The sequence below is a fragment of the Lissotriton vulgaris genome, chromosome 11, assembly GCF_964263255.1.
Source record: "Lissotriton vulgaris chromosome 11, aLisVul1.2, whole genome shotgun sequence".
NCBI lineage: Eukaryota > Metazoa > Chordata > Amphibia > Caudata > Salamandridae > Lissotriton > Lissotriton vulgaris.
Genome location: NC_141699.1, coordinates 1,106,876,978 through 1,106,903,782, shown reverse-complemented (window position 1 = coordinate 1,106,903,782; position 26,805 = coordinate 1,106,876,978). Strand labels below are relative to the sequence as shown.

The 26,805-nt window shown below is 40.5% G+C and overlaps 1 protein-coding gene across 1 annotated transcript in view; it reads right to left on the bottom strand.

Annotated features, from left to right (window-relative positions):
- LOC147684248 (putative cation-transporting ATPase 13A4) overlaps window positions 1-26,805 on the bottom strand; it is a 387,249-nt gene that overhangs the window by 241,393 nt on the left and 119,051 nt on the right. The window contains exons 10-14 of the mRNA XM_086944648.1: window positions 23,273-23,404; window positions 16,676-16,846; window positions 3,804-3,961; window positions 2,655-2,843; window positions 1,057-1,118 (exon numbers count right to left, since the gene is read on the bottom strand). Of these exons, the coding sequence (XP_086800774.1) occupies window positions 1,057-1,118; window positions 2,655-2,843; window positions 3,804-3,961; window positions 16,676-16,846; window positions 23,273-23,404 (712 nt within the window). The remainder of the gene's footprint in view (window positions 1-1,056; window positions 1,119-2,654; window positions 2,844-3,803; window positions 3,962-16,675; window positions 16,847-23,272; window positions 23,405-26,805) is intronic.

Genomic DNA, 26,805 nt, shown 5'->3' with positions numbered 1-26,805 from the left:
GCTTGGCTTTGTTTGCAATTCATTCTCTTTTCACCTGCCTCCTAAGAAAATACAGATATGTACTCCCGTTGGACTTACTTCTAGGCTGTGAGTGCCTTAAGGTACAAAAGTGAGTTAAATTTCCAAAAGATGTTATTTTGTCTTTAAACAGTCTTCATAATGTCTTTAACAGGCTTAGGCCTGTCCTTCGTTGTTAGACTGCCTTGAGGCAGTTTTCAGTTAGAAAACCCAGCAGTATTTGAAAAAATGTTTTATCTTAGCTTGGAAGAAACTTAAGTCTATTAATCGTGGCTTAAGACTATCACTTCCGATTTGTCTTAAATGAGGGAGAGGACATCTCTCAGTTCATGAAACAGTATAACGGCAGCTAAGCTCTGGAAGAATCTTGGTAAGAAAGGGTTCAATTCCTTTTCCTAAATTGTGGTTTATTATGAGTGAGGGTGGGAAGAACTCGCTGATTTTCACTTAGAAGAAAACTCCATGAGATTCCGTGGAGTCCTGAAAACGTGCTGATTTTTGGTGCTGGGAGCTTGGCCCACACCGCAAAATCAGTGTGAATGGCACCATACAGTGAACCTGAGAGCGCTGCTTCTTTGCTGCCACTCGAGTAGATTTTGTACTTAAGTGGCAGCTATTTCATTGCAAACGTTTGCGACCACCCGTGTCGAGTAAATCTGGCTGGGTGCCGTACTAGTGTCCGATCATCATGCTATGCGATGCCAATTTGTTGGTGAGCCGCGTGTGAGAAAAACACACACACAACGATTATTAGAGTTTTCTGGAACCCTGCACTAGAAGTGTAATGTGGAGTGGGCTCAATTCCTTCAACTCTGCCTGCAGAGCAGAATTTATCACCAACGCCTAACTTTGAGGTCTTAGTTGTGCAAATTATATCTATAGATATTCTTTTCACTGCATGTTAATATAGAATTTACAGATGATAGAAAATAATTTTTAATTCAAGTAATTGACATTTCAATTTCTGTTCTTTAAGTCGCAGACCACATCTTCACAAAACAAAACAAGAATGTCCATTCAGGCAGTGACCAACAGCACCTGTTTTCTCCTGACGGTACGAGTCCCCACAGATCCAGGCCATCTTCTGTTAAGGTTCCTGTCTGTTGGAGAATATGAAATAATATTACTTATTGCACCTCTTCCAGAAAGTGTCACATGAGGAAGCTTCTAGGCATCCTCAGGATGTTACCATACAGATAAGTACCATGCAGGTAAGTGCCATGCAACCCCTCCCATGCATTCTGCCTAGATCAAGAGAAACTATACAACAGCATAATTTTGGATTGTGTTTGCCTTTTACGGCCAACAACCAAATCTTGGTTGAGATTCTGAGTAGCAGATACAAGAGGATCCCACTTTCAGTTAGTGCCAGAACGTTCTGTTCCAGGAAATACCAAATGTCGAAGGATACAAGTCACTCATTTACACAATGAGACCCCATATTCCCTACAGATTTTTTTTAAGTGCATCAACAACTCTGATTACCCTGCAAATAGGTTTGGATTCACCACCAACTTAGGGCTTGTTTACGACTTTGGCGGTGCAGCGCCGGGCCGCCCCACCGCAGAACCACAAAGTTGTGGTCAGACCGCCCTCCAGGTAAGGAGTTTCCTCCTGTCTGTCGGGCTAGTTTTTGACATTCCCACAGTGGTGCATCAGAAAATGGGCACCTCAATGGAAATGCCAAAAACAGTTCCTGCACGGCATGGACTGAAAAGTCCATGGCGTGCAGGAAGTGGAGCACATGCACACAGGGGGGGGACATGTTGTGCAACACCTGTGTGCATCCCCATGTAGAGGAGGCACAGCGGGTCCTGCAGGGCCTGCTTTATTTCCACTTTGCCGCGGTGTTCATAGAGGAGAAACCTCCATGACACTATCGGCAGTGAGGAAACTTGTAATATTCTTGGCAGGACCACTGCAGTGCCAGCAAACATATAACTGCATCCTGATTGCTGCATTACCACCAGGGAACAGCGCTTCTCTAGCAGCTGTGGCAGTCTGACTATACGACTCCTAATAGGGAGATCGGGAGGCCGCCACCGCCGTGCCCCGTGAGTCTGGCTGTCCGTGGACCACCAGACTCATAATCAGGCCCTTAGTCCCTGCTCCATGTGCACACACATCACTAATGGTGAAAATGTCACTATGAAAGAGCTGGAAATTGGTTTCCTCAATGGACAAAGAAACACCAAACAAGCACTCCTTTTCATTGACAGCTAATGTACAAGTAAGCCCATGGCCCACTCTCCAGCTCTCTACTTTCCCTACAACTGCTGACCAGTCTCTTTACAGCTAGGGCTTTCAGCAGATTTCCTCTGGATTTCCTGGCACAAAATGCCCCACCAGGTGGTCATAATGACTGAGAAAGCCATTGGACAGACATTGGCCTTTAGCTCTGCTTCAGCTGAGCTGGCAGCACTGTCATAGGTTAGACAAATCAAACTGAAATTTCTTGTTTGTGCAATAAACCTGTGCCAAACTCTAGTGGTAAGTGTTCATTTTCCCAGTCCCTCCATACAAATCTGAACCCCAACCTGATAATTACAGGTTACAGCTCAATCTATGAATATATACAAAAGCCCACATGATTGTAAACAGGTGCATGCAAGTTAGACTCAAAAAGCTGCATTTACTTTGTCAAAGCAGACAATGTTCACTTGTCCCCATAAGTTTATCCTTTGAGGGCTGAAGCAGAAGATGCCCTTATTCTTCAGCCTTTTTTGGGCGTACATGACACCCACAGCTAAAGCAGCCAGGAGGGAGGGTGGTACTGCTGTGGTCATCATGACGAACGTCAAGTTTATTGTTTCCCAGGCAGATTTCTGGAGGAGGAAAGACACCACATTGTAAGCAAACACAAACAAAGACCATTATAGTTAGAATGCTTGGTATGCTTAACACTGGTAATTGCAATGTAATATTCTACCATATTAATTTATTTTACTTCTTTAAGTCAATAGAATGGTATGGTTTTTCGAAGACAATGAAACATAAACTGCATTGGCTCTGTATGTACTACATTCACAGGTGGTAGTTCAGGACCACCCTGCAGACAATGTCACCAGCACCAGACACAGCACATTTCAGACATGCCTTCCTTTGCCCTCAAGAACACAAAGATGGCCCTTCCTCAGTCTATTTGCACTTACTGTGTTGCGTTCAGACTGGATTCGAAGAACAGATTCTTTCAAGTGTGGACAATCATGAGTCCTGATCTCCAGTCACTTGTCTTTAAATGTTAGTGAACAGTTGTGTTGGCTAATTCTACCCACACCTCCAGTAAACATCCACTAAGGTCTCGCGGGTCTCTATTTAACAGCAACTCAATGTTTCCCCCTTGTGGGCCATTGCTTTGGACCTCTGATGTGGTGTCAGACCCCCCAATAAGGTATCACTGACTGTAATGATTTTGTAAATGCTTTTGAGATGCAACCTGTAGTGCCCAATAAAATAAATTCAGCTGCTACAGACAGCTGAAGTAAGAGTAAGAGCACACATGCGTGGGCTGAGCCAGGAAAAATATTGACTACCTGTACATAGATAGCACTGAGGCAGATGGGCCAAGTCTAAAATTAAATATTTCAATTGGGTACTGAAAGGAAATGCAACAGTTCTTTTGGGTAAAGTGTAAAATATGTGTTCCAATTTCCACTTTGCACATGTCATGTCCCTAGCCCTAACCCAGTGCCTCCCACACATCATTACCCATTCCTTTTTGAAACTGGATTCACCAAGTCATTAAACGTCTCTTAAAACTGTGAATGAATGAAAATGTTACTTACACCTGCTATGATGCATATCACAATTGAGTAAATCACTGACAAGAGGCCAAAACCAGCAAGACACATGATAAAGCGGATTACGTCTTGGTGTAATTTGAAGTTGACAGGCCTGGAATATAGAATGGACCTCACCAGATCACCCTTTGCTGTGTTGAACCCTAGTGGAGATAGAGCAACAATGAGATTATGAGAGTTCAAATGCTGAAGGAAGTGTGTATCACAAGCCCATGGTGAACGGCAGTGAACAGTGTGTATACAGGATCTGTAGAGCTGCACAATGTGGCTGACACCAACACTACATCAGATGCAGCTTAAATAGGATGCATCTTGGATTAGTAAGGCAACAAGCAAGCAGGCAAACAATGCAAGGCTAATGGAACATAATGATAGTGAGGAAAGTAAGGGGCAATAAAAAGGGGGCAATAAGCTGAAATTGGAGGCTCCTACTTGGCTTAGGAGTTTGGTCCAGTATGTCATAGGATATTTAGTAAACTAAGGGCCGTTTTACGAGTTAGGATATTTAGCAGACTATATGTCTTATGTTCCAAGCATGTACATGGCTGATTGTTGGTGCTCTTGTAGTGCTACCTACCTAGTCAGATGCCCTGGGACTATGCAATGGATTTATTACTGACCTTTCAGTTATTCATGATTGTGTTCATTTTTCAATCTTTCTTATAAACATTCAACTCAATTACAAATACATTATATTGAAAAAAAAAGAGAAGCAGTTGGCTCACAAAAGTAAAAAAAGTAATTACAAATATCATTTGTGAATCCTCTAATAGTGTCCTTTCATCACATGATGCCCCCTACTTTGTGTGTGGACTACACAATAGATATCAAAAATCACATTTTATAAATACCAATAGATTATATGCTTTGTGTGTCTGCCTAAGAAGTGTAAAAAAGAAAAACCAAGGCAGCAGGTCTTTTCTTCCTCTGAATCCAATATATTAAACAACATCTCTGTATCCATCAACGCCCACACCTTGAATAAAATACACAAGCAGGATTGTTGTTTGAAAGTAAAGTTTATTCAGATGAATGATGTGGGAGCTCCTGGAGTTCTTCCAAGATGTCTGACAACAAAGTTATCACAGGTAATTACACCCATGTCCAGCACTGGAAGTTTACTCAATATTTATGTTCTCAGGCATAGCAAACAGATAAACATTAATTATTTATGCAAATGTTTCTTCCTGGCACATTGACAACATTCTGTTAAATAGTGTGCACTTCTCACAATCTTTTGAGTTATGTGCAAATTCCAAAATGAGAACATCATATCTTAATACTGTGTCCTCCCATGCCATCTGAAGCAAAATACCCTTAATTGTTAGTTACTAAAGCTCATGCATGTATTGGTGCTATGACAGGCACCTACATATCAATGAGGACTTTCCCAATGCTGTTCCATTTTAAAAGACAGTCGAAGACATATCCTTTAAAAGTCCTGAATTAATAGTCCACAACACAGCCACATCGACTACCACTTATTGATTTTATACTTCACGTTTACCCTATACAGTTCTCTGCTGCCTTTTGGCTGGGTTATTGCATTTGAAGTGAGATCGAGAGGGCACATAACCAGCAACAACCCAAACACTGGGAACACAACCTCCCAGACTACTCTCAATCTGGATTCAGGGCCAACCAGAGCACAGAGACAGCCCTAATCACAGTAACGGATGATGTTCAGGCCCCCCTGGCCCTCAAATGGATTGCCTCATACCTCACAGGAAGAACCCAGAAAATCTGTCTCCCGTTGTCACCTCAGAACCTGCATCGTCCCCCAAGGATCATCCCTGAGCTCCACCCTCTTCAACACATAAATGACCACCCTGGCCAACAGTGTCAGATTGTACAGACTCAACATCATCTCCAACACCAACGACCCCCAGCTCATTCTCTAGATCTTAGAAGACCCCTCTACCACCATAGCCAGCTTAAGCAGGTGTTTGAGGAGGATCGCTGACTGGATGAAGGACAACTGTCTCAAGCTCAACTCGGATGAGATGGACGTTTTCATCTTTGGGAACATCACCTCGCCATAGAAAGACTGCGGGCGGCCTACTGAACTTGGCCCATCCACCACCCAACAGACTCTGCCCTCAACCTCAGCATCTTCTTGGACAGCAAGCTATATATGAAGAACCAGGTGAAAGCAGTATCATCCGCTTGCTTCAACACCCTATGCATGATCTGTAAGATCTGCCGGTGACTCCTAGTCAACACCAGATGGACCACCACACAGACCCTCATCACCAGCAGGCTGTACTAGGGGAGCACACTGTACATAGGAATTACAACCCACCTCCAAAGGAAACTACAGACAATGTAAAACTCAATTGGAAGACTTTTCCTTGACCTCCCCAGAAGGACCTACATCTCACCACACCTCAAGAAGATGCACTGGCTCTTGATCCAGAAAAGATGCAAGTTGAAAATGCAGACCACGTATATAAAGCTATGCACATCAATGGACCAGCATACATAAACAAACGCATGACGTTCCACCAACTGACCACACACCTACGATACACCACCCTCTTCCTCACAGAACCCCTCTGGATCCACTGAAGCAACAGCAGAGGATTCTCCTTCTTACATCTGGTGACCAACGCTTGGGACGACCTTCCACTGCACCTCAGGATTGCCTCTTTGCTTTGGGATTTCAGGAAAGGACTCGAGGCCTAGCTGTTCATATGTATCCATGAAGCAACTAGTAACTACCGCCTTGAGACCCTCACAAGTGATTTGCTGTGGTTTATAAATTCTGATTGATTGACTGATTTAGAAATAACATATATATGTATATATTTTTTCCCACAATATTCTGCTCACATGCAACAAAAAAGTCAGACACTCCTGTACGCTGATTTCTCAATTTAATTACTTTTTAATGCATTTTAGCATTACACCTTGTTCATAGTCATAGTATACCAGCCACCAACTTCCATGTTAAATAAAATACAAACATTGAAAACAGACTGCAGCCATTCAAAATACTTTATTCGGTTTGTTTTTTTGTACAAAACCATAAAAGTTCAAATGCATAAAATTCAGTAAAAACATTCAGTTAAATTACATAATACACAATACACCGGTTTAAAATAACAATTTTTTATAAAATTTAAGAAAAAAGACTAGCTGTTACATGTTACAGGGAGCATCAATAGAGCGATTGCTTGTGCTGTTCTAATTAATCAGACTTTTTCTAAGCTTCACTAAACTTTTTAAAAAGGCTGCCACATGTGGTGTACAATCATAGTTTAACAGTTGTAAATAAAGTAATGAGGGACGTGCTTGTACAAAATTCAATTTTTAAAAAATAGGTTTATGGTAAAGAGCCCTGGGGAAATCATAATATTTACAGAAAAAAAAAGTGCAGCAAATCCTGGGGAGACAAGTTGTCGCAGCCACAGGATGCTAACACTGACCCTTTATGGCTGCCCCTTGGGACTGCTAATAAAAGATGGAACATGTTAAACCTGAACCTTGTTAATAAAAAACGCTCATAGGCTGGTAGTGGCCATAATAAATAAGGTTCCATACCAGACATTGTTTTGAGCATCAAATGTAGTCGCACGTTGGGTTTTGACAGATCCTTTTCCTCCCTTTCCATTACTTTCCGTGCTATGAATGACTGTTTGATAAACGCTATGTCCTTCCTAGTGATTCCTTCCAGATTTAAGAACAGATCCAGGCGACCTTCCTTATTAAAGGTAGTTTTAAGATATTTCATCCATGGGATTTTGGACATACAATCTAGGCTCAATATCTCTCTTAAAAGGCTATGGGTTAAGCCCAGCTGTTTGTTAAGCCAGCATTGTAGCCAAATAATAAGGGGTCGCAGGACAGGATATCACTAATGAAGGGCAAGCCGGTCTCTTCATGTACAGACATATGTGGAGTCCCCTGAGGTACACACAAGAGTTGTTTTAAAAATGTATTTTCCGCCACCTGCAAACCCTCAAGGTTACAATAGCCCTGCACTCAACATCAAGTGATAGATAGGGAAGCTGGATTTACTATCTTAATACCGAGTAATTTGTCTATAATTTATACATAACTTAATATAAAGATATGCAATTTAAAGTTGAAATTTCATATAGACTGAGTGCCACGTTATAATTTCCATAATTTTGTTTTGTAACAACCATGCATGACTAATAGGCCAACAATAATTATTGCACAAAAGAACTCAATCTTCCTCAATCTTGCTGATACCAACTAGGGGAAGGCAAGCATTGCCAATGCTTGGGCCTTCCCTACAAAAATCACAATGAGGACACAGATACTGCTATATTGCCTTAAAAGTATAGTCAATATACAGAAAATATAATACAATGCAACAGATTCTGCCCAAGTGGGCAATGCATGCATATGCACGAATACATACAAGAAATGATTTCTTCAATGCAAGCTTAGATTTGCATGTCAGGGTGTTTCTAACCTGTCCTCTTTTCTGTTTTTAATGTTATTTCGGTGACTCAGCTTCAAGCCGAGTCACAAGATGGTTGCCAACACTTCCTGGTTTGAAGTGCGAGCAGCTAGTTAGATCTCAGCACGGAATCATGAGGGGTCACGGATCCCCTGTGCCCCTATTAATACAAATAGATTTGTTATACTACGGAACAGATTTATACTAAATCACAAAAAGGCACTTCCATGGACCAACATCTACCTTCCTGACACATATGGTGTAATTTCAGTGAGCAGTTCGGGTTGTAGCCGTTTCTAAAGTTCCTATGGGAAATAACATTGGGTAAGCACACTTTTAGGCACCCCTGGTTTAAGGACCCTGCTTGATGGATCACCCCAAAACTTTAAAGACAGCATCTAAAGTGAGCGTTGTATCAGTTTTTAAAATTTCCTGAAGATGGAAATGAAAAAACTCAATTCTCATAGTAACTAAAACCTAACTATAACTACCTTGCGGCGACTTACAGTAGAAAAATGTAATTATATACCGCCCATAGGTAGTTATAGTTAGAATGTATTTTCCTGGGAAAAACTTTTTTTGATTTTCCAATAACTTTGAGACCAGTTGATGAATCCTCACAAAATTTTAAAAACTAAAGGCCAGCTACGGTCAGCTCCTTGCTGTAAATCTGTTCATTAGTTCCCAAGAAATTCCAAAAAGAAAAATATTGCTATCTGAGCACACAGAAGGAGTTGCGACTCCTGCCGGGCATGAGCTGACTTTTGATTGGCTGCCAACACTTCAAACCAGGAAGCGTTGGCAGCCATCTTGTGACTTGGTAACCGAGTCACAAGAAAAAGGGGGTAAAAAAGTGAAAAATTATGAAAAAAGGGCAGGGTAGAAACACCCTGACCACCTAGGCATGCTCAGGGGCTCCCACAAGGACCGCCAGGGCCCCAAAAAAGCATTTTGTTTTTAAAAAAAAGAAACAGCCGAATTTGTGCTGTGTGTGTGAATCCGGCTAAAATTCTTTTTTAAAATCGAACGGCTGGCGCCTGCAGTTCATTTCTAAATGCGATGTGATGTGATGTCATCAGTGATGTCACGGACCATGTCATCAATGATGCAATATGTGATGTCATCAGCAGTGCATTGCTGGGGCATGAGTTATAGTTAGCTGAACTAACTATAACAGACAAAGTCCTCTGGTTTTGTACAAGTGTAGAAGTGAAATGTAATGCTAATTTCGAACTATAACGTCCCTGAAACCTGTTTTTTTTTGCTTTTTCTGTGAATATACACTCTAAATTTGCTCACCTCAAATGTCTGCTTTTCTCTCAAAGTTTTTAAGCATAGGATTAGCTTTTGCCATTTATACAGCAAAGCATAGGATTACCACAGTGCTATCCCTGCTGAGCTGTAAAATGACAAAAGCCATTTACCACTCCAGGCACAATATTACAGCTTTGGATTGGTAAAATACCATCCCAGCCATCCTGAAATGAATAAAAGCAACCCATGACACGTGTTTCGCTGTCATTACAGCTCTTCAGAGAGGTTTAGCTTTTTCCAGACACAAGGAGCACCCAGTATAAGTAAAAACAATTCCCTTGCAGGCATAGAGTGACGCATAAATTATGCAAAAAAGAAGGAATGAACTTTGGGTAGTTCCCAAGTTTAGGTAAAAGGCAGCTCTTGTATAGAGCACCCTCAACACCAGCGACACTCTATATTTGCTCACCTCAAATGTCTGCTTTTCTATCAAACTTTGTAAGCATAGGACTAGCACAGTGCTATCCACGCCGAGGTAGAAATGGACAAAGTCTTTTTCCATTTGTACAGCAAAGTCTTTAAGCATAGGATTAGCACAGTGCTATCCACGCCAAGCTGTAAAATGACAAAAGCCATTTACCACTCCAGGCACAATATTACAGCTTTGGATTGGTAAAATACCATCCAAGCCAACCTGAAATGATATATATATATATCTTAAAGGACTTGAACTCTCACAACCCTCAGCCTCCAGGCAGCAAGGAAGGAGATGCAGACCCCGCAGTTTCAGGCAAGATGTTGATGTCCACACTGAAAAGATGGACACAGACCTGATGTAAGTGCTGAGATAAATTTACTTTACTCCATTTATCGTCATGACGCGTTTCAGCTCAACAGAGCCTTATTCACATAACATGTCAGAGCACGATTTCAGTGCATTTTTAAAGTGCTAGTGCAATAAGTAAACATATCACATGACCAACCAGGCATGGAAATAGACAAAACACTAACAAGTGTTTAACATGATTAAAATTACATCTAAAAATAAGTGTGAAATATGAGATATCAACCAAATTACACAATATTTTTCTCTGAATACATACAGTGATCACGGGATATAAAAACAAAATTAAAACCCTAATAGGAAAATCTAGGAACGGTAAAATACCGAAATATCCCCAAGGATGTTTGCATGGGTAACAATAACTTGAATAGTCCGTAAAGAGGATCAAATTACTGTGCAACATATTGGACTTGCAAAGTATGTGACCCAATCTCATAATTACAATGTGTCCGCAGTTTGTCGAAAAAGACAAAGATGTAGGAAGAATGCCTATTGATGCCTGGAAAAGGTCAATATTTGGAAGTGGTAAAAAGGTGCCTATAGTGCTTAACGTGATGTGCAAATAATCATGTAAAATTGAATGAATAAATCTTTTGCAACAAGTAAAACTGCTAAATGGGATAATGATGCCTTCCAAGCAGTGAATAGTTGTCTCTCTTTGAATACAAATATTTATGCCATGAGGTGACATGTTGGATGTAGGAAAAAGAGAGCGAGTGCTGGTGCATCTCAAAGCTTCTGGTGGGACTTATTTATCAGTGTGCAAATATAAAAATATTTTCCGTTTATCATACTCAAATACTAATATTTACAGATAGATATCCTGATCATGCAAAGCCCTGCACACATCTATCAATGGATTATAGTCATATTGGGCCGCGCATTACATGAGCTTACATGTGGTATATACAGCCGTATGTATCACTAGTAAATATGCAAACGCAAACCTGCTGTGCAAATACTCTTGGGCCCACATGCATCAAGCATTTTTGGAGTCGCAAACGGTGTGATTCCTTAAAATCGGCCGTTTGCGATTCCAAAAATGCTTTTTGAGATGCATCAAGCAATTTTAGAAATCGCAACATTTTTGCGATTTCTAAAATTGCGAATGCTTTTAAGAAATCGCAAATTTGCGATTTCGTAAAAGCAATGCATGATTAGTTTTAAAATTGCGAATTGAACCACTCGGTAAATTTGCAAAAAGTGTTAAAAACGCTGCAAAAGCATTTTTTAAACATTCATGTTACGGACACACATGTCCTTAGGACATGTGTGTGTGCAACATGATGCGAAAACAACATTTCATGGGTGCAGGGGGGGGGCTCATTTGAACCCCCCTCACCACCCTTGAAATGCAATCAGGATTTGCGATTTTCAAAGTGCGAATTCGCAATTCCCATTGATCCCTATGGGCCTTTTGGCCCATAGGAATGAATGGGAATTGCGAGTTCGCAATTTGAAAATCGCATTTTTTATGCGATTCGGTAAAAATAGCGATTTTTACCAAATTTTGTAAAAAATGAAAAAATAATCATGCATAGGCTTTTGCGATTTCTAAATTGCGAATCGCTATTTTTCGCAATTTAGAAATCACAAAAGCCGATATTGATGCATGTGGGCCTTGATTCCTATGGCCTAACTTGAGTGATGCTCCCTCTAGGGTGGACATGCGCTATGATGACATCAATACATATAAAATATTGCATATAAGAATAGTCACATAAATATATATATCATCATAAATATGGATATATTACCTACTGGTGATAGCCAGTAGGTATATATAGTTAGGACCTAGCTACCATAGGAAATCCGCAACATTCTATTGGGAATAACTTTGGCGCCAGTTGAGGAATTTGCGTGTAATTTTCCAAAATTTTGGCCAGCTCCGCTCCTTCCCTGAAAGTTTCGGGGGGATTCGTGAAGTGGGGGCTGAGAAAAAAGGGGGGTCCCAAAACGTGTTTTCTCCATGTTAATTTTCATAGGACGTTCTGACACTGCTACAGCCCGAACCGCTGAGCGGAATTACGCCAAATTTTGCAAAATTGTAGGGACTGGTACGCAGATTTGCCTTTGCTATATTTGGTGAAAATTGCTCCAGTGGTTTTTTCGAAAATTAACTTAAAAAACACACATATATCTGGGCGGAGCTTAACCACACATCTCATCATGAGATCAGATTGGCTGTCAGCACTTCATCCAAGAAGTGTTGGCAGCCATCTTGGGACCAATATACATGATAGCACCTCATTAAAAAGCATTGTAGTTAATAGAGGGTTTTAGGACTTTACTTACATTATAAATCATTTGTTGATGGTACCATACTCATTTTAGGAATTGTGGTGTGTTCTAAGGTGATTTTACCATGTGAAAAAGCCTTCTGCTGGGATATCATGAATCATGTTTGAAAGAAAACTATTATCTCATGCTTTTCCCACAGTGGTTTGGAAGGGGATCTATAAGCTAAACTGAAAGCATATTTTCTGTATATTCACATTATCTTTCTCAGTCATGTGAGAATGAAGTCTGACATTCTCAGTAAAACATGTACATCCAACAAGGACAGAGACTGTCAGTTGATTCCTTTGTGTTCTACTGCAGCTTCCTGGAGTGTTCTAAAGAACAACTAGAACGCTAACAGTCCTACTTATTACAAAGGTATGGCACACCTGAAGCCATCTTGATTGGAATAAAGTGGTAACTCTTAAAACATTTAATTTAGAAAGGAACAAAATGAGGGGGTATATTTTGCCATAGAAAGTATGATTAGTGCTGCAGAAAGAAAAATTAGGGCACATTTTGAGTGACTTCTCAAATCCTCTTCTATTTCATTAAAAAATTCTGACATGCAGTCTCCCAAGATGGCCACCAGAGACAAAAGAGCCCAAATGTAGCCCAAATATCTCCCAGATGTAACCCAAGTATAGCCCAATGACAGAATGTCCCAGAGTGTTCTAAAGAACAACTAGAGTGCTAACAGTCCTACTTATTAAAAAGGTATGGCACACCTGAAGCCATCTTGATTGGAATAAAGTGGTAACTCTCAAAACATTTAATTTAAAAAGGAACAAAATGAGGGGGTATATTTTGCCATAGAAAGTATGATTAGTGCTTCAGAAAGAAAAATTAGGGCACATTTTGAGTGACTTCTCAAATCCTCTTCTATTTCATAAAAAAATTCTGACATGCAGACTGAAACATGCACTTTGAATACCAGCAGCAGACTTCCCTGGTGAGCAGTAGCTTTACTACAGTGATCTAATGAGCAACTAGAGTGCTAACATTCAGAATTTATTGCAAATGTGGGACACATCTGAATGCCTTCTTGATGGAACCAAAGTAAATAAACATTGAAAATGCAATAGATCTCGCCTTCTTTTAAGTTAAAGCCATTCTGTTTGTAATGAGGTGGCTTTTTAGCTTTACTTTTATTAGTGTTTTTAAAACTTTCATGTAAATAACATGCATATGTATGCATATATGTATATGTATGCATGCATTTATATTTGTATTTATATAGATATGCAGATTATATATGTTTATACATGTATGTATATATATACACATAGATATATATAAATGCATATGCATATATATGCATATATATATATATGTGTATATGTGTGCGTGTAGAGAGAGGTAGAGGTAGAGAGGTTGAGGTAGAGAGGTAGAGACTAGTAGAGAGAGAAGTAGAGAGAGGTAGAGAGGTAGGGAGTAGAGAGTGAGTAATAGAGTTGAGAGTGAGTAGTAGAGAGTAGTAGAGAGCAGTAGAGAGAGTGGCAGAGAGTGAGTAGTAGAGAGTAGTAGAGTGAATAGTAGAGTGAGTAGTAGAGAGTAGTAGAGAGTGAGTAGTAAAGAGTGAGTAGTAGAGAGTAGTAGAGAGTAAATAGTAGAGTGAGTAGTAGAGAGCAGTAGAGAGTGAGTAGTAGAGAGTAGTAAAGAGTGAGTAGTAGAGAGTGAGTAGCAGAGAGAGAGAATAGTAGAGAGTAGTAGAGAGTGAGTAGTAGGGAGTAGTAGAGAGAGAGTAGTATAGAGTGAGTAGTAGAGAGTAGTAGAGAGTGAGTAGTAGAGAGAGAGTAGTAGAGAGTGAGTGGTAGAGAGTAGTAGAGAATGAGAAGTAGAGAGTAAGTAGTAGAGAGTAGTGGAGAGTGAGTAGTAAAGAGTGAGTAGTAGAGAGAGAGTAGTAGAGAGTGAGTAGTAGAGAGTAGTAGATAGTGAGTAGTAGGGAGTGAGTAGTATAGAGAGAGTAGTAGAGAGTAGTAGTGTAGTAGAGAATGAGTAGTAGAGAGTGAGAATTAGAGAGTAGTGGAGTAGTAGAGAGTAAGTAGTAGAGAGTAGTGGAGAATATTCCAAAGTTTGGCACAGCACCACTTGCACAATAAGTCCAATCAAATCATATCACTTAGAGTCCTTATTGAAGCACTGAATCTTGGTGTATATTCAAATGCTTTTATTTTCCTTAAGTTTATGTACCACAGCCAGCCGATGCGTTTCGTTCTGTACAAGAGAACTTCTTCAGGGCGTTCTTATTTCCTTCAAGGTATGTTGATATCCTGTTGTCATATAACTAGATATTTCTTCCAAATGTTAAACGAGACGTAAGTACATTCTTATTCAAAGTGACTAAGTATCAATTGTCCCATTCCCCTATACAACCACAGTTATTGGGGCCGGTCTGCCATCCGACCCATGATGTTTTCCATAAAGCAAATTCATCTGTTGTCCTTGCCTCCCATTTAATCCTTCTGAGGAGCCTATAGTGTTCTTCACCATGGGATGCTCCGATGCAGGGGACGATATAGCGGATGTCTGTTCTGATGGTTAAGTTCAGAATTAAGGCGGCATGGTCACTTTCGATCCATGGAAGCACTTCGAAGTTTAGCATGTATTTTTGTAGCCTCTCACCCAATAGAGTGTAGTCTATGGTGGTCGGATTGTTGTAAGTGGGTGCGTGAGATACCCATGGCTTGATCTTTGTAGATAAGGCATGCGTGGTGGCCAGGTTGTATGCCCGCATAAAGGCATTCAATCTCCCAGCGCTCCCAACGGAATGGCTTCCAGACACATCCTCGCCTATTTTATGCATGTTGAGATCCCCAAGGATGATAGGTTCCATAGACGCAAACTGTGTGAGCAAAGACTCAATCTGTGCAATCAGTTGAGTTAGCTTGTCCATGGGGGCAAGCCCGTGGGGGTTGTAATATGCATTGATTAAGAGAAGGGATAGAGGGCCCTCGCCCGTATTAAGCCCTCTCAGGATCCCAGACAGTAACATGTCAGAGTCATTCTTTATCTCGGTGAAATGGACTTTCAAGGCAAACTAGTACTACATCTAGCAAAACGTCAGGATGATCTAGCAAAAAGAGCATATCCTCACACCACAGTTGTTACAGTCGAGTTCTGATGTCACAATGCCTGCTGACAGAGCCAGGGGAAAGGCAGGTCAGGTCACGCAAATCACGGAGCATAAATGGAGCAGGGGTTGAAAGCAATGAAAAACATACAGGTGTTTTTTCTTTCTTCTGCTCTATTTTGAAAGCTTACAATGCAAAGCAGACAGCATATATATTTTTTTGTACTCCTTCAATAGAGGAAAACTAGAATCTTTTTGTATCTTTCTAAACAGTCAAGCTACTGCAGTTTTTTAAAAATAACAAATTGGCACATATTAAACTGTTTCTAATATATATGTAGTGATTTCACTATATTTGTACTACTTTTGTAAGAGAAATTCAAACAGAATGTTGCCTTAGACTATAAACCTATCTGTAATTTTTTAAAAAGTACAGAAGTTAATTTTACACTTCATAGAACAGGAATAGTGTATTTGATGTTTGTCTTGCATTTGCTAATCTCTCTTCATACAAGCACGGAACATTATGCAGGTAAAGTCACCTTTCATTTTACGTACCACTACAATGTTTTTGTGTTATTGCCAAAGCAATATACCATCATCCTAGTACATGATAAAAGAATATTGGAAAGTGCCCTGCTGTAAATAGCTTTAAACTTCCACTTGCCAAATTTTTAAAGATGGATGGTATTTAGTTTTGTTTTCATAGGACAGACATAATAATTATCTCTACTGTAGGCTCAGGAAGAAAATATTTGTGCATTATAAGGAATAGAGTACCCCGCCCATAAATAAAACTGGAATCACGTCAGCTCTGAGCTCAATAGCAATGAAGTATATATGCACACATATATACCTACCATAACATAGGCATTCCTGAATTCTTGGCCACTGGACCCTATTGCACAATTGTCTCTTTTCTGAAAAGACACAATGAAACTAATATCACAGACAAAGGCAATGCTGAAACTTACCAGTTTGCAGAACCACAGCTCTCGCGGGGCCGGAAGCAGATGCCTTGCTCTGGATGAGGTTGGTGCCACAGAATAGGCTGTGCCTCTTATAATCTTCTCCACTGTACACCTTCCAGGGCATGGAGCTGTCTGCTTCAGGTAATGGCATCTTTGTGACTGGAACACTCTCCCCTTTAAGGAAAAAGTATTCTTCTGCATTACACTCTGTTTACATACCTCAGGCAGAATTAACACATTCTCAAGAGTGAGTCAATGAAGTGACATTTTAAACACAACTAATGTTCCTCAGTATTTTAAAATCAGTGCAAAATTGTGTCGAGTTCACTCTGCCACAAAGGCGTCTCCCTTCACTTGCTTAAGAAATCACAATTAATATTCCCAGATATCCAATGATTAAAAAGAGTAAAAAGAGAGAGAGTGGAATTGTTCAGATAAGAGCTAAAGAGAGAGGGACACAGATAAAGAAATAGGGACCGTGAGTTAGAGACAGACAAATGTATAGAAAGTAAATACAGGGAAAAACAGAAAGCATTAGGAGAAATGGAGAGAAAAAAAGACTAATTACAAATGGTAGAAAGGGCAAGGGTAGCGAAATGAGACAAAGCGTTGAGAGAAAGTAAGGAAGGAAGAAGAGAATAGAATGTGAATGAGAGAGACCGCACGTGACATAAAATGACAGGACCCAAACCTGCAGAGCCTTACTGGTGTCAGGGGCACCAGAGTTTGGAGGCAGTAGAGGAACAAAGCATGAAGCAGGGTGATCTAAATATGCAACCAAAGGCCCATGCATACATTTACCACATAGTAAATGCATGCAGTAAAACCCAGATGAATGGTGAATTCTGTGGGGCCTATTTATGAGCTCCCACGTCACTTATGCGCCACTGGTGTTTCACTTTTTGTGACACACTACTGGCATAAAAAATGTGCCATGTTGCGCCATATTTATGAAGTGACGTATCTATGTAGTTGATCCGAAATTCCCCTGGTAAAGTGTTGTATTTCTTTAACAGTGTGGAGATGGTGTGTGAGTGTGAGTACATAATCAATGCATGAAATGGTGCCATGGGGGGCCTGAAATATGTGTGTATTGGAGTTCCTCTGGGTGCATGCACCTCCAGACATCTGCCAATCCCAATGCACCTAAGAAGCTATGGATTCATTTACGGGCTAATGGCAGGTCTTTCTGGGTTCAGCAGTCCTGGGAGTCTGGGACAATGGAGTTAAAGTCCCCCCAATCAATAGATGCCCGTCCAGGAGACCCAGGAGGAGGCTGCCAAGATAAAAAAAAAAAGGCGGTGACAAAACCTCCCACCCCCCAAACTAGCAGAGCGCCTATCGCCCACCCTTCCAAAAACTGACGGGGTCATGTAGCCAGACCGAGCCTTGGCCCTGAGAAATTTAGTTTAGTCAGTAACAACATTAAGAGCCCAACAGGTGTCTGATACGAACAGAACATCGGCGAGGTCCCACAGAATACCCACTAATGCCCACATGTGAGCAAGGAAACAGACAAAATTGAGGGTGGACAGGTTTACAGAGCCCTCCTTAGCATTCTAGCCCACTACAGCAAATGTCTGGTGCAGTTAGTGAAGAGGAGTCAATAGTCACAACCCTTTGTCTACATGGAACCACTCAACCTTCCAAAGTGAAAGATACAGACCAGTTATTCAGCACCTCCCGCCGCTTCAGTCGAGTCATGGATTGGCGAGCCACCACCAGAGTGGCATGCTCAGAAAAAGTCTTCAACATTTTTGGCAACTAGTAAAATGGGGAAAAGGTTGGCAATAGCTGCCCCACAAAATCATATAGCCCCGGATGAATGGATTGAACATTTTGCAAAACAATATGCAGAATAAGAAGACCAACATGATGAGCTATTTGTAATCCCCTAGCACTTGGTAGAAGTGATCTTTGCCCCTTCAGATGTAAAAGTCACCCTTGGCAGAGTACGGGGGAAGGTGCGCGGTCCTGATAACATCGTTGCTGACTTATTCTTGTATGATAAGGTTACCTGGTCAAGATATAGACTATTGCTAGCCAATGGAATAGCTCCTGGTGCACCTATACTTGATTCCTGGTGGGCTGCTGAAATAATACCCATCTTTAAAAAAGGCGATAGAGCCTCGCCAAGTAATTGCAGGCCAAAAAGCCTAATAAGCTTGATCCAAAAGGTGGTGGCTCGCCTAGCATTGGCAAAAGCCCAGGAATGGATAGCTGCAAATTACATTCTTTCCCCTTTACAGGCAGGTTTCAAAGCATACGTTAGCATCATTGAGCAGTACTCCGCTTCTTGGTAATATACTGGCATTCTGTTGTGATAGCAAAGGGTAGCATTTATGCTGCCTTTGTTGACCTCAAGTCAGCTTTTGACTTAGTTTCATGCAAGAAAGCTTGGATGGTCCTACAGAACCTTTAAATGGCAATGGACATGCTTTCTTTAATTGTTCTGCTTCACTATAAACAATTTTGCTCAAGTCTGCTGGGGTGCCCAGGGTAATATCCCTAATTGATTCCCAGTAGCGAAGGGGGTACGCCAAGGGTGTGTTATGGCTCCAACGCTATTTTCTCTATTTTTGAATGGAGTGTCCCAGTTCTTAGCTTCTTATTCCAACTGATGCTTCGATCCTAGCAGGTTCAAAGAATTCCATCCTAATGTTCTCAGACCACATGCTCATAATTTCAAAACCCCCGTGAGGATTGCAACGTGCACTTTCCTGCTCCAAAGACTTCTGTATGATACGAGGTCCATTAATTATACAAAATGTATTGATTTTAATCAGCACGGGTTATTCAGGAGCATCATAAGACTTCACGGCGAGCCGCTAGGACAGACAGATGTTTTTAATTATCTAGGAGTTAATCTAGTCAAGAAATTGAGCTGGAGTCCCCAGATTGAAATTATGGCCCCCAAACACCATCAGCTGGCAAGCACACTAGCAAAAGAACATAAAACCTCACTCACAAAGCCAATTAGTCATCTACTACAGATTTACGATACTAAAGCAGTGGATTCAGTTTTATATGGATCTGGACTCTGGGCTCTGCAAACTTGGCACCACCTGTCTTAGCAGGGAAAACGTTTCTTTGAAATATCAGAAGCCACCCACAAAGCACCTCTCTCAAACCTCTGCTTGATGATCTAGGCGGAAAATACTGGGAAGATGTTGCAAGATTTCGCCCCATTGCATACTGGCGTAGATTGTGGTCCACTCCTGAGTCGGAAAATTATGCTGATGCACTTAGGGATGTCATGGAGGTGGAACACTCACATAAGATAGGTGGGCTCCATAACATAAAGAGTACGCACTTATGGGAGAATCCAATGGGTGCACAGTTCACCTCAACAGGAAAAATGAAATAACAGTATTGGCATGTTATGTTATGTTATGTCACTGCAATTTGTATAGCGCAACAGCTGCCCCAGCAAAGGGCCGACCCCGGCACTGAAGATTACAACAAACCACCTTAGAGCACCCACTCGTACCTCATTGACCAGGAGGTTCTTAGAATTTGAGCCCACCCCTTGGTATGAGCAAAAATTGGGATATAATCGCGAAACCCATCGATATGAGATTATACTACAAATTCTGGGCAGGTACTCTCGCCACTAAAATCCTTGACTTGCAAGTGGTCTTCCAATGTAGACAACAAATGTCCAATATGTGGCGACCAAATTAAAACATAATCTCAAGTTCCATTTGTTTGTCCTGCTTATGGGGGCCACTGAAAAAAATGGCTAAAGCAGATCTGTAAGAATCTGGGCACCAGAAGTAGCAGAACTGCACTGAGAATATTGCGCACAGATTCTTCAGCGCAATATGCAACGTCTATCGCTAAGTCTTTGGGATGGATGTGGAATAAAAGATATGAGATGTAATCTAATCTGTTTTAATATCAAAATGCTGAGTTATAAACTAGAAAGATTTACATTAGACAATAGGGCTATGATGTGGACCCATTTTGTATGCATGCTGTGCTTTGGATTTTAAGTATAATCTTTGTATGATATTTTGTGGGTTTTATTATTTATATTGCTTTTATGACATATATTGTCGAAATAAAGCTCTTTTAACTGACTGATTATGTGAATAAATGTCTGGATCTGGACCATTTATTGCTACTTTTGCACAGCTTTCAACAACTCGTGGCATTGAGCCCTATTTGGGGTGAATTTTATTTCCTACACATTGGCATTGGTTATTCTTTTTAGACTTCGCACTTAAAATTTGCCTTTGTCTCATGGGGTGCCTGGAATCAGGATTTCTCTTTTTGTTTGCGTGACAATATTTCGATTCAAAGTGCTAGCCATTTCTTGCTGTACTGTTATTAGTATCAAGGGACAAGATGCAGCTTTTTGGTGCCATTGCGTAAGAAAAATTTGTGACAGCATAAGGCTGAATTAATTTTCTTGCAGTCCTTAGGCTCACTTGAAATGTCCGGGCAGGTTCTTAATTTGAGAAAAATAGACATTCCATATTAGGAGGTGATATCAATTGCAATGGCTGTTTTACAATATTGAAGTTTTACACTGAAATGCCACTCTTGTCGCAATTTTCTTAAATGGAATTTTATCATATAATTGTTACAAAAAATGGTTATTGCACAGGATCTCTGCACAAGATGAAAACATTTTATTCATGTTTCATTATTCTTGTGTGCTTTTATGGCCTTTGGCAAAATAAAGTTTATTTTGACTTGACTAACTCATTGCAAAGACTACAGGAAGCCCCATCAGACAAGGCAAGGACACACTATGCACAACCAGGTGTACTGGCAGGGGAAGAGGGTGAATCGCACACTGTAATCCCTTTTATTGGCACAGGAAAGATGTGAAAATGTGACAGCAATAACTAGTGATCAGAAACCTAAAGAAAACTAACTGTACCACAGAAGAAGATATCAGTCAGTCAGTCAAATTCACTTTATTCGATTCAGTTAAAAATCATACAAAGGACATAAAAAACATTATTATATACAAGTAAAATGCAATTAAACAATTTCATTTCAATCGAATTCATATGACGTAGTATTACAATAAAACAGGGTTTAAAAATCAATAAAAGCAGTTTATACAAAGGGGATTACAGAGTTCTTGCGTCTTCTTGATCTAGCCGCTGCCACTAGGAAATTTGCCATGGCGAATGTAATGTGTATATTTCCCAATGATTGTAGATAAAGCATGGCTGGTCTCACCTGGGAGAAGCCAGCTTCCCTTAAAACAGGTAACAGGTGTTTTTTTCTCTGGTCAGAGAAGAAATCGCAAAACATAATAAAGTGCATGGTGTCTTGAACTGAAAAATTGTCGCAAGCACAAGGTGGTGCTAGCTCTGGTTTTAACCAAGAATTAAAACTACCCAAATAAAAGTGAATGAGGTTAAACCTAAATTTCGTTAACAGAAACCTGTGAAATGGGTTAGTGACAAAACATAAATAGGGTTCAAGTGCAGGTGAGTGAACTAGCAAATAATGACGTCTAACTGTGGGCTTTAACAATTCTGATTCTTCTCGAATCAATCTTTCCCTTTCCTTAAATTGTTTTTTAATAACCACCACATCCTGGTTTGTAATGCCAGAGGGGTCAGTAAATAAATCTGGTCGTCCCAGGTCCATAAAAGATTTTTTTAAATAGGCCAACCATGGGATTGTACTACTGTGCTCCAGACTCATGACATCCTTCATAATCAGGTGGTTTAAAGTTAATTCTGTATTTAACCATGTCTTAAGCCAGTATGTTAGGGGCGCCAATCTCAACCTATCCTGGGCATATTCCAATCCTACCTCTGCATGAGTGGAAAAAGTTGGTGTTGATTGAGGAAGGCACAAAAGAGAACGTAGAAATCTATTTTCTGCCTTCTGGATTTTGTCCAGGCATGCGTAGCCCCATAAAGGTGCACCATATAGTGCCACAGGAAGGGATTTGCTGTTGTACACCTTTAGAATGGCTTCCATTGGTCTATGGCCCAGCCTTTTGGCGAAACCCAGAAGAAGATATAAATATAGTTCATTGTAGAGGAGGAGAATGAGTTTAGATTAGTGGACAGGAAGATATGGCGCTCAAGCGTGTGTGATTCTGAATAAGTCTTTTGATATGACAGTTTCATGGTGCAAACAGGTCAGGGGAAACAAACCCAGACAACAAACAACCCCTGCACTAGTATAGGGAGGCCTATACCAAACAGGTAAGAGCCAAGTCCTGTGCACACGTTTATAGAGTAATAGGTCCTGATGTCAGAACTCAACATTAGAGACAACGTTCATTTGAAGGAATGAATGTCAAACTCCAGGTTTTGTATGTAGAAAAGATTTATAAGTCAATCTGGATCAGTACATTTAACAATAGCCAGCCGACATGTGTTTCGTCACACCGTGTAGAGGATGTGACTCATCAGGGCTGTGATTTCCCATTTTAATAGGAAATCACAGCCCTGATGACCTGATCAAGATTGACTTTTAAATCTTTTCTACATACAAAACCTGGAGTTTGACATTCATTCCTTCAAATGAACATTGTCTCTAATGTTGAGTTCTGACATCAGGACCTAATACTCTATAAACGTGTGCACAGGACTTGGTTCTTATAAATATAGTTCATACCTGTAAGCATGCCTTCATCTACAATGCAACTCCCGTTGATGAGTACAGCATCACACGGCAAATAAAGCTTGTTTCCAGTCAATATAATCACATCTCCAGGGACTAAATTATGTGATTCCACCTCTTTGTACTCTGCAAAATAAGAAAACATATTTGTTTACACGTTTCTGTTATTATGGCTAGTTCTTAACATGGTGCTGCGCTTTTGCAGCTTTTTTTTAAATGTGGATAACTGAGACAAAAAATGAGTTATCTTAAAATGTGAAAAGCAAAACATTTCTATAAACACTCTGTTAGACTTCTTGTTCTAGCTCCTCCTTCATTATAATTCAATGTTTCTCAATTCTAACAGATCCAAGAAGAGGTAATTTAATGGAGTAAGGATGCCCGAAAGCAGAACAAGTGAATGACAAATAATTGTTTCTTGCAAATTCATTTATTTTGTAACAAACAGTTTTGTAAGAATTAGTTAACTTATTAAAGAATAATACAGATTGTTCCAATCTGTAAAACATGTTTATAGAAAATCTGTTTTGCTCTACAGTGGTTAACAATTTTTCTAAGACAAGCTTACCTAGACAGTACATTAAGGCCCAAAGTTAGACAATAATATTTTTGCAAAATGTATGAATTTTTCTACTTTTCATACCAAAAGATGAAGTTTGGAGGTCTTGAGTGAGGATCTGTAGACTTTGTAATGATCAGTTGGAAACAGAGCCCAATTTAGAGTTTAGATACTAAACGTTGAACATGACCAAAAAAAATCACAAATTCACTGAAACTAACCAAAGGATAAAGTGACGCTATAATTAGGTATGGTAATAAGATCATAGCTTATGTTAATAAAAACCCAGACACTCACTGAAAAAAACAAGGTTAAGGTAACATAATAGTTAGGTGTTGAAATGAGACAAGAGCTAACTTTTAAAAACAATTAAAACACTGAAATTCACCAGTTATAGTTTAGTAAAATAATTACAATTTTCACCCCATCATGCAATGTTTTTGACCTCACACATTACATCACTAATGACATGTTTAATGACTTTATGATGACATGATGGATGGAACTTAAAGTGGAGTTGTAAGCATGGCTCTAAGCTCGTATGCTTTTGTGGCCATCTTAGGAATGTGGCTGTTGTATATGTTAGCACTTGTCTGTGAGCCCTGGTCAAGCAGAAACTATAATCCTAGTCAGGGCAGGGGCAGGCAAACCCTAAATGAACCTGTGCTCATCCTCTGGTAGCATGGCACAGGGCAGTCAGGCTTAACTCAGAGGAAGTGTGAATAGAATTTGTGCCTCACCTCAAAAAGTAAAAATGTAAAAACACCACACAAAATTATTCCACACAAGGTTAGAAAAATAGCTCTGATTTAAATAAAGCCAGAACAAAAACAAATCTAATTAGATAGAGATTTTTAAAGTTTATAGTGTCAAAAAGGGTCAAGAAGCAAAAGTGCTATTGGGGATATCTGGTTGCACAGGACAAAGTCACAAGTTCCGGCTAACCACAATGGAGCATGGACAGCTACAGGGACCCAGTTAGGCCTACTGAGCAAAGTACCTTAAATCCAGGCTGTGGAGCATTGGGTGGATCCACGTCGAAGAAGTGCTGCACAGCTGAGGCGATGCATCAGTTTCGAGAAGCAGTGAGGCTGCAATGCAAGATCCAGTTGTGTTGGTATCAAGAATCTCATCGACGGGACTTAAGATGCAAAGTCCGGTGTTAAGGATGCGATGCACAGCTGAGACAATACATCAGCTCTGATGAGTGGTGAAGCAGCGTTTGGGGTTTGGGCATCCTTATCGACACTGCAGTCAACTAGAGATGCTAGGAGCTGTGCAGGGGGAAGCGTTGCACAGTGCTGGTTCTGAAGGGGATGTGTTAGTCCCAAGATGCCGGAGGTGGTGGTTATGCAAGTCTTTATACAATGGGTCCAATCAGCAGCGATGCTGTGGTTCTGCTCAAGGATGTACTGCACAACCAATGAGAGGTGTCAGTTGTGCTCAGGGCTGCATCGCTTAGCAGTGAAGATGTGTTGGTTCCACTGGCATGGACCTTAGGCCCACTTCCAAGGGTCCAGAACTAGGTTGGCAACACTTGGCAAGGTGAACTCACAGATACAAGAGTACAGGTGCAGGGGTTGGAAGCCTGTTCTGTCCTTGAGGATTCAGATAAGGAGGCCAACCAACTAGCCCTTGATGTCACTCTGGGTTCTGGTCTCAAGAGATGCCGACCCAGTCAATCTCACCCAGGCAAAAGGACAGCAGGCAGCATATCAATAAAGCAAAAACAGGAGAGCGGCAGTCCTTTCAGCAAGTCAGCAGTCCTTCTTCCTGGCAGAGTATCTACAGGTCCAGAGGTGTACTCATACAGAGGAGCCTGAGGTCCATTACTTATACCTAGTGATGCCTTTGAAGTAGGGAGACTTCAAATACATGCCTTTGAAGTGCACAAAATCCATGCCCTTTCTATCCTGGCTCCAGACTCACTACAGGGGCAGCCCTTATTGTGTGGCAGGGACACGGCCTATTCAGGTGTGATGCTATGCCCATCACCTCTCTCCCATCCTGCCAGAGATGGCTCATTGAGAGACATCTAAGCTCCCATTGTGTGTGTCTGTCTATGAGGGATTTACAAAGCCCAACTGCCAACTACATCCAGTCATGTGATCAGAGACAGCCAAGAAGGCACCAAATAGCTAAAGCAAGAAAATGTCAACTTTCTAAAGGTAAAATTGCACTTTAAGTTCTGTATTTGTTTATCATTATTCTTTTTCAGGCTGGGGATAATTTTGGTTAATCAAGTGGGGGTTGTGTTTGTGCGTTTGAGGGAGGGGGTTTTACATTCTGTTTTTGATTTAAATTATGGATGTAATTTAAGCACAGGTGATGATGAGGGTTTGATGTGGGTAGTTTAACAGGTTTTAAAGAATTTGCATGGAGTTGTTGGTTTTGACATGTTTCTTAATTTTTTTGCAGAGACCCCTGATGTAGGGCCTTTCAGGTCCAAAATGCATTGGGTGTAGCGGAATGAGCACACTTCATACAAATGGTTCAGTTGCACATGTCGCTGTTTAAAGCCTGGATGGGCAAGCAAGAGACATTTGAAAAAGCTGAAATAACAAATCATGGTGGAATCACGCTATCTCTGTAGTGAATGACAAAGCATGGATGACTATTGGTATAAGGAAGATCAATTTGTTGGTTCTCTTTTGGCTTAAAAAAGCTGGATTAGTCTATAAGTAGTTGTCTACCGTGAGGATAAATATTCCTGCGTTTAACAGTGCGACAGAAGGGCGCGTAACCCACCCGCCTATTACGTTGAACTTTTTAAAAGTGGCATTTTCAGAATTTTAATTTAAGCCATAAATTAGGATTTTAAATTAGGATTCCAGAGACATGAAACTCGACTCAGTTATAGCCTCCCATTTGGAAATTACACTGATAAGCTATAATATGGTAATCTTAATGTTACCCTATGGGAGAGAGACAGTTCTTGCAGCAGTGAAAAACACATTTGAGAGTCTTT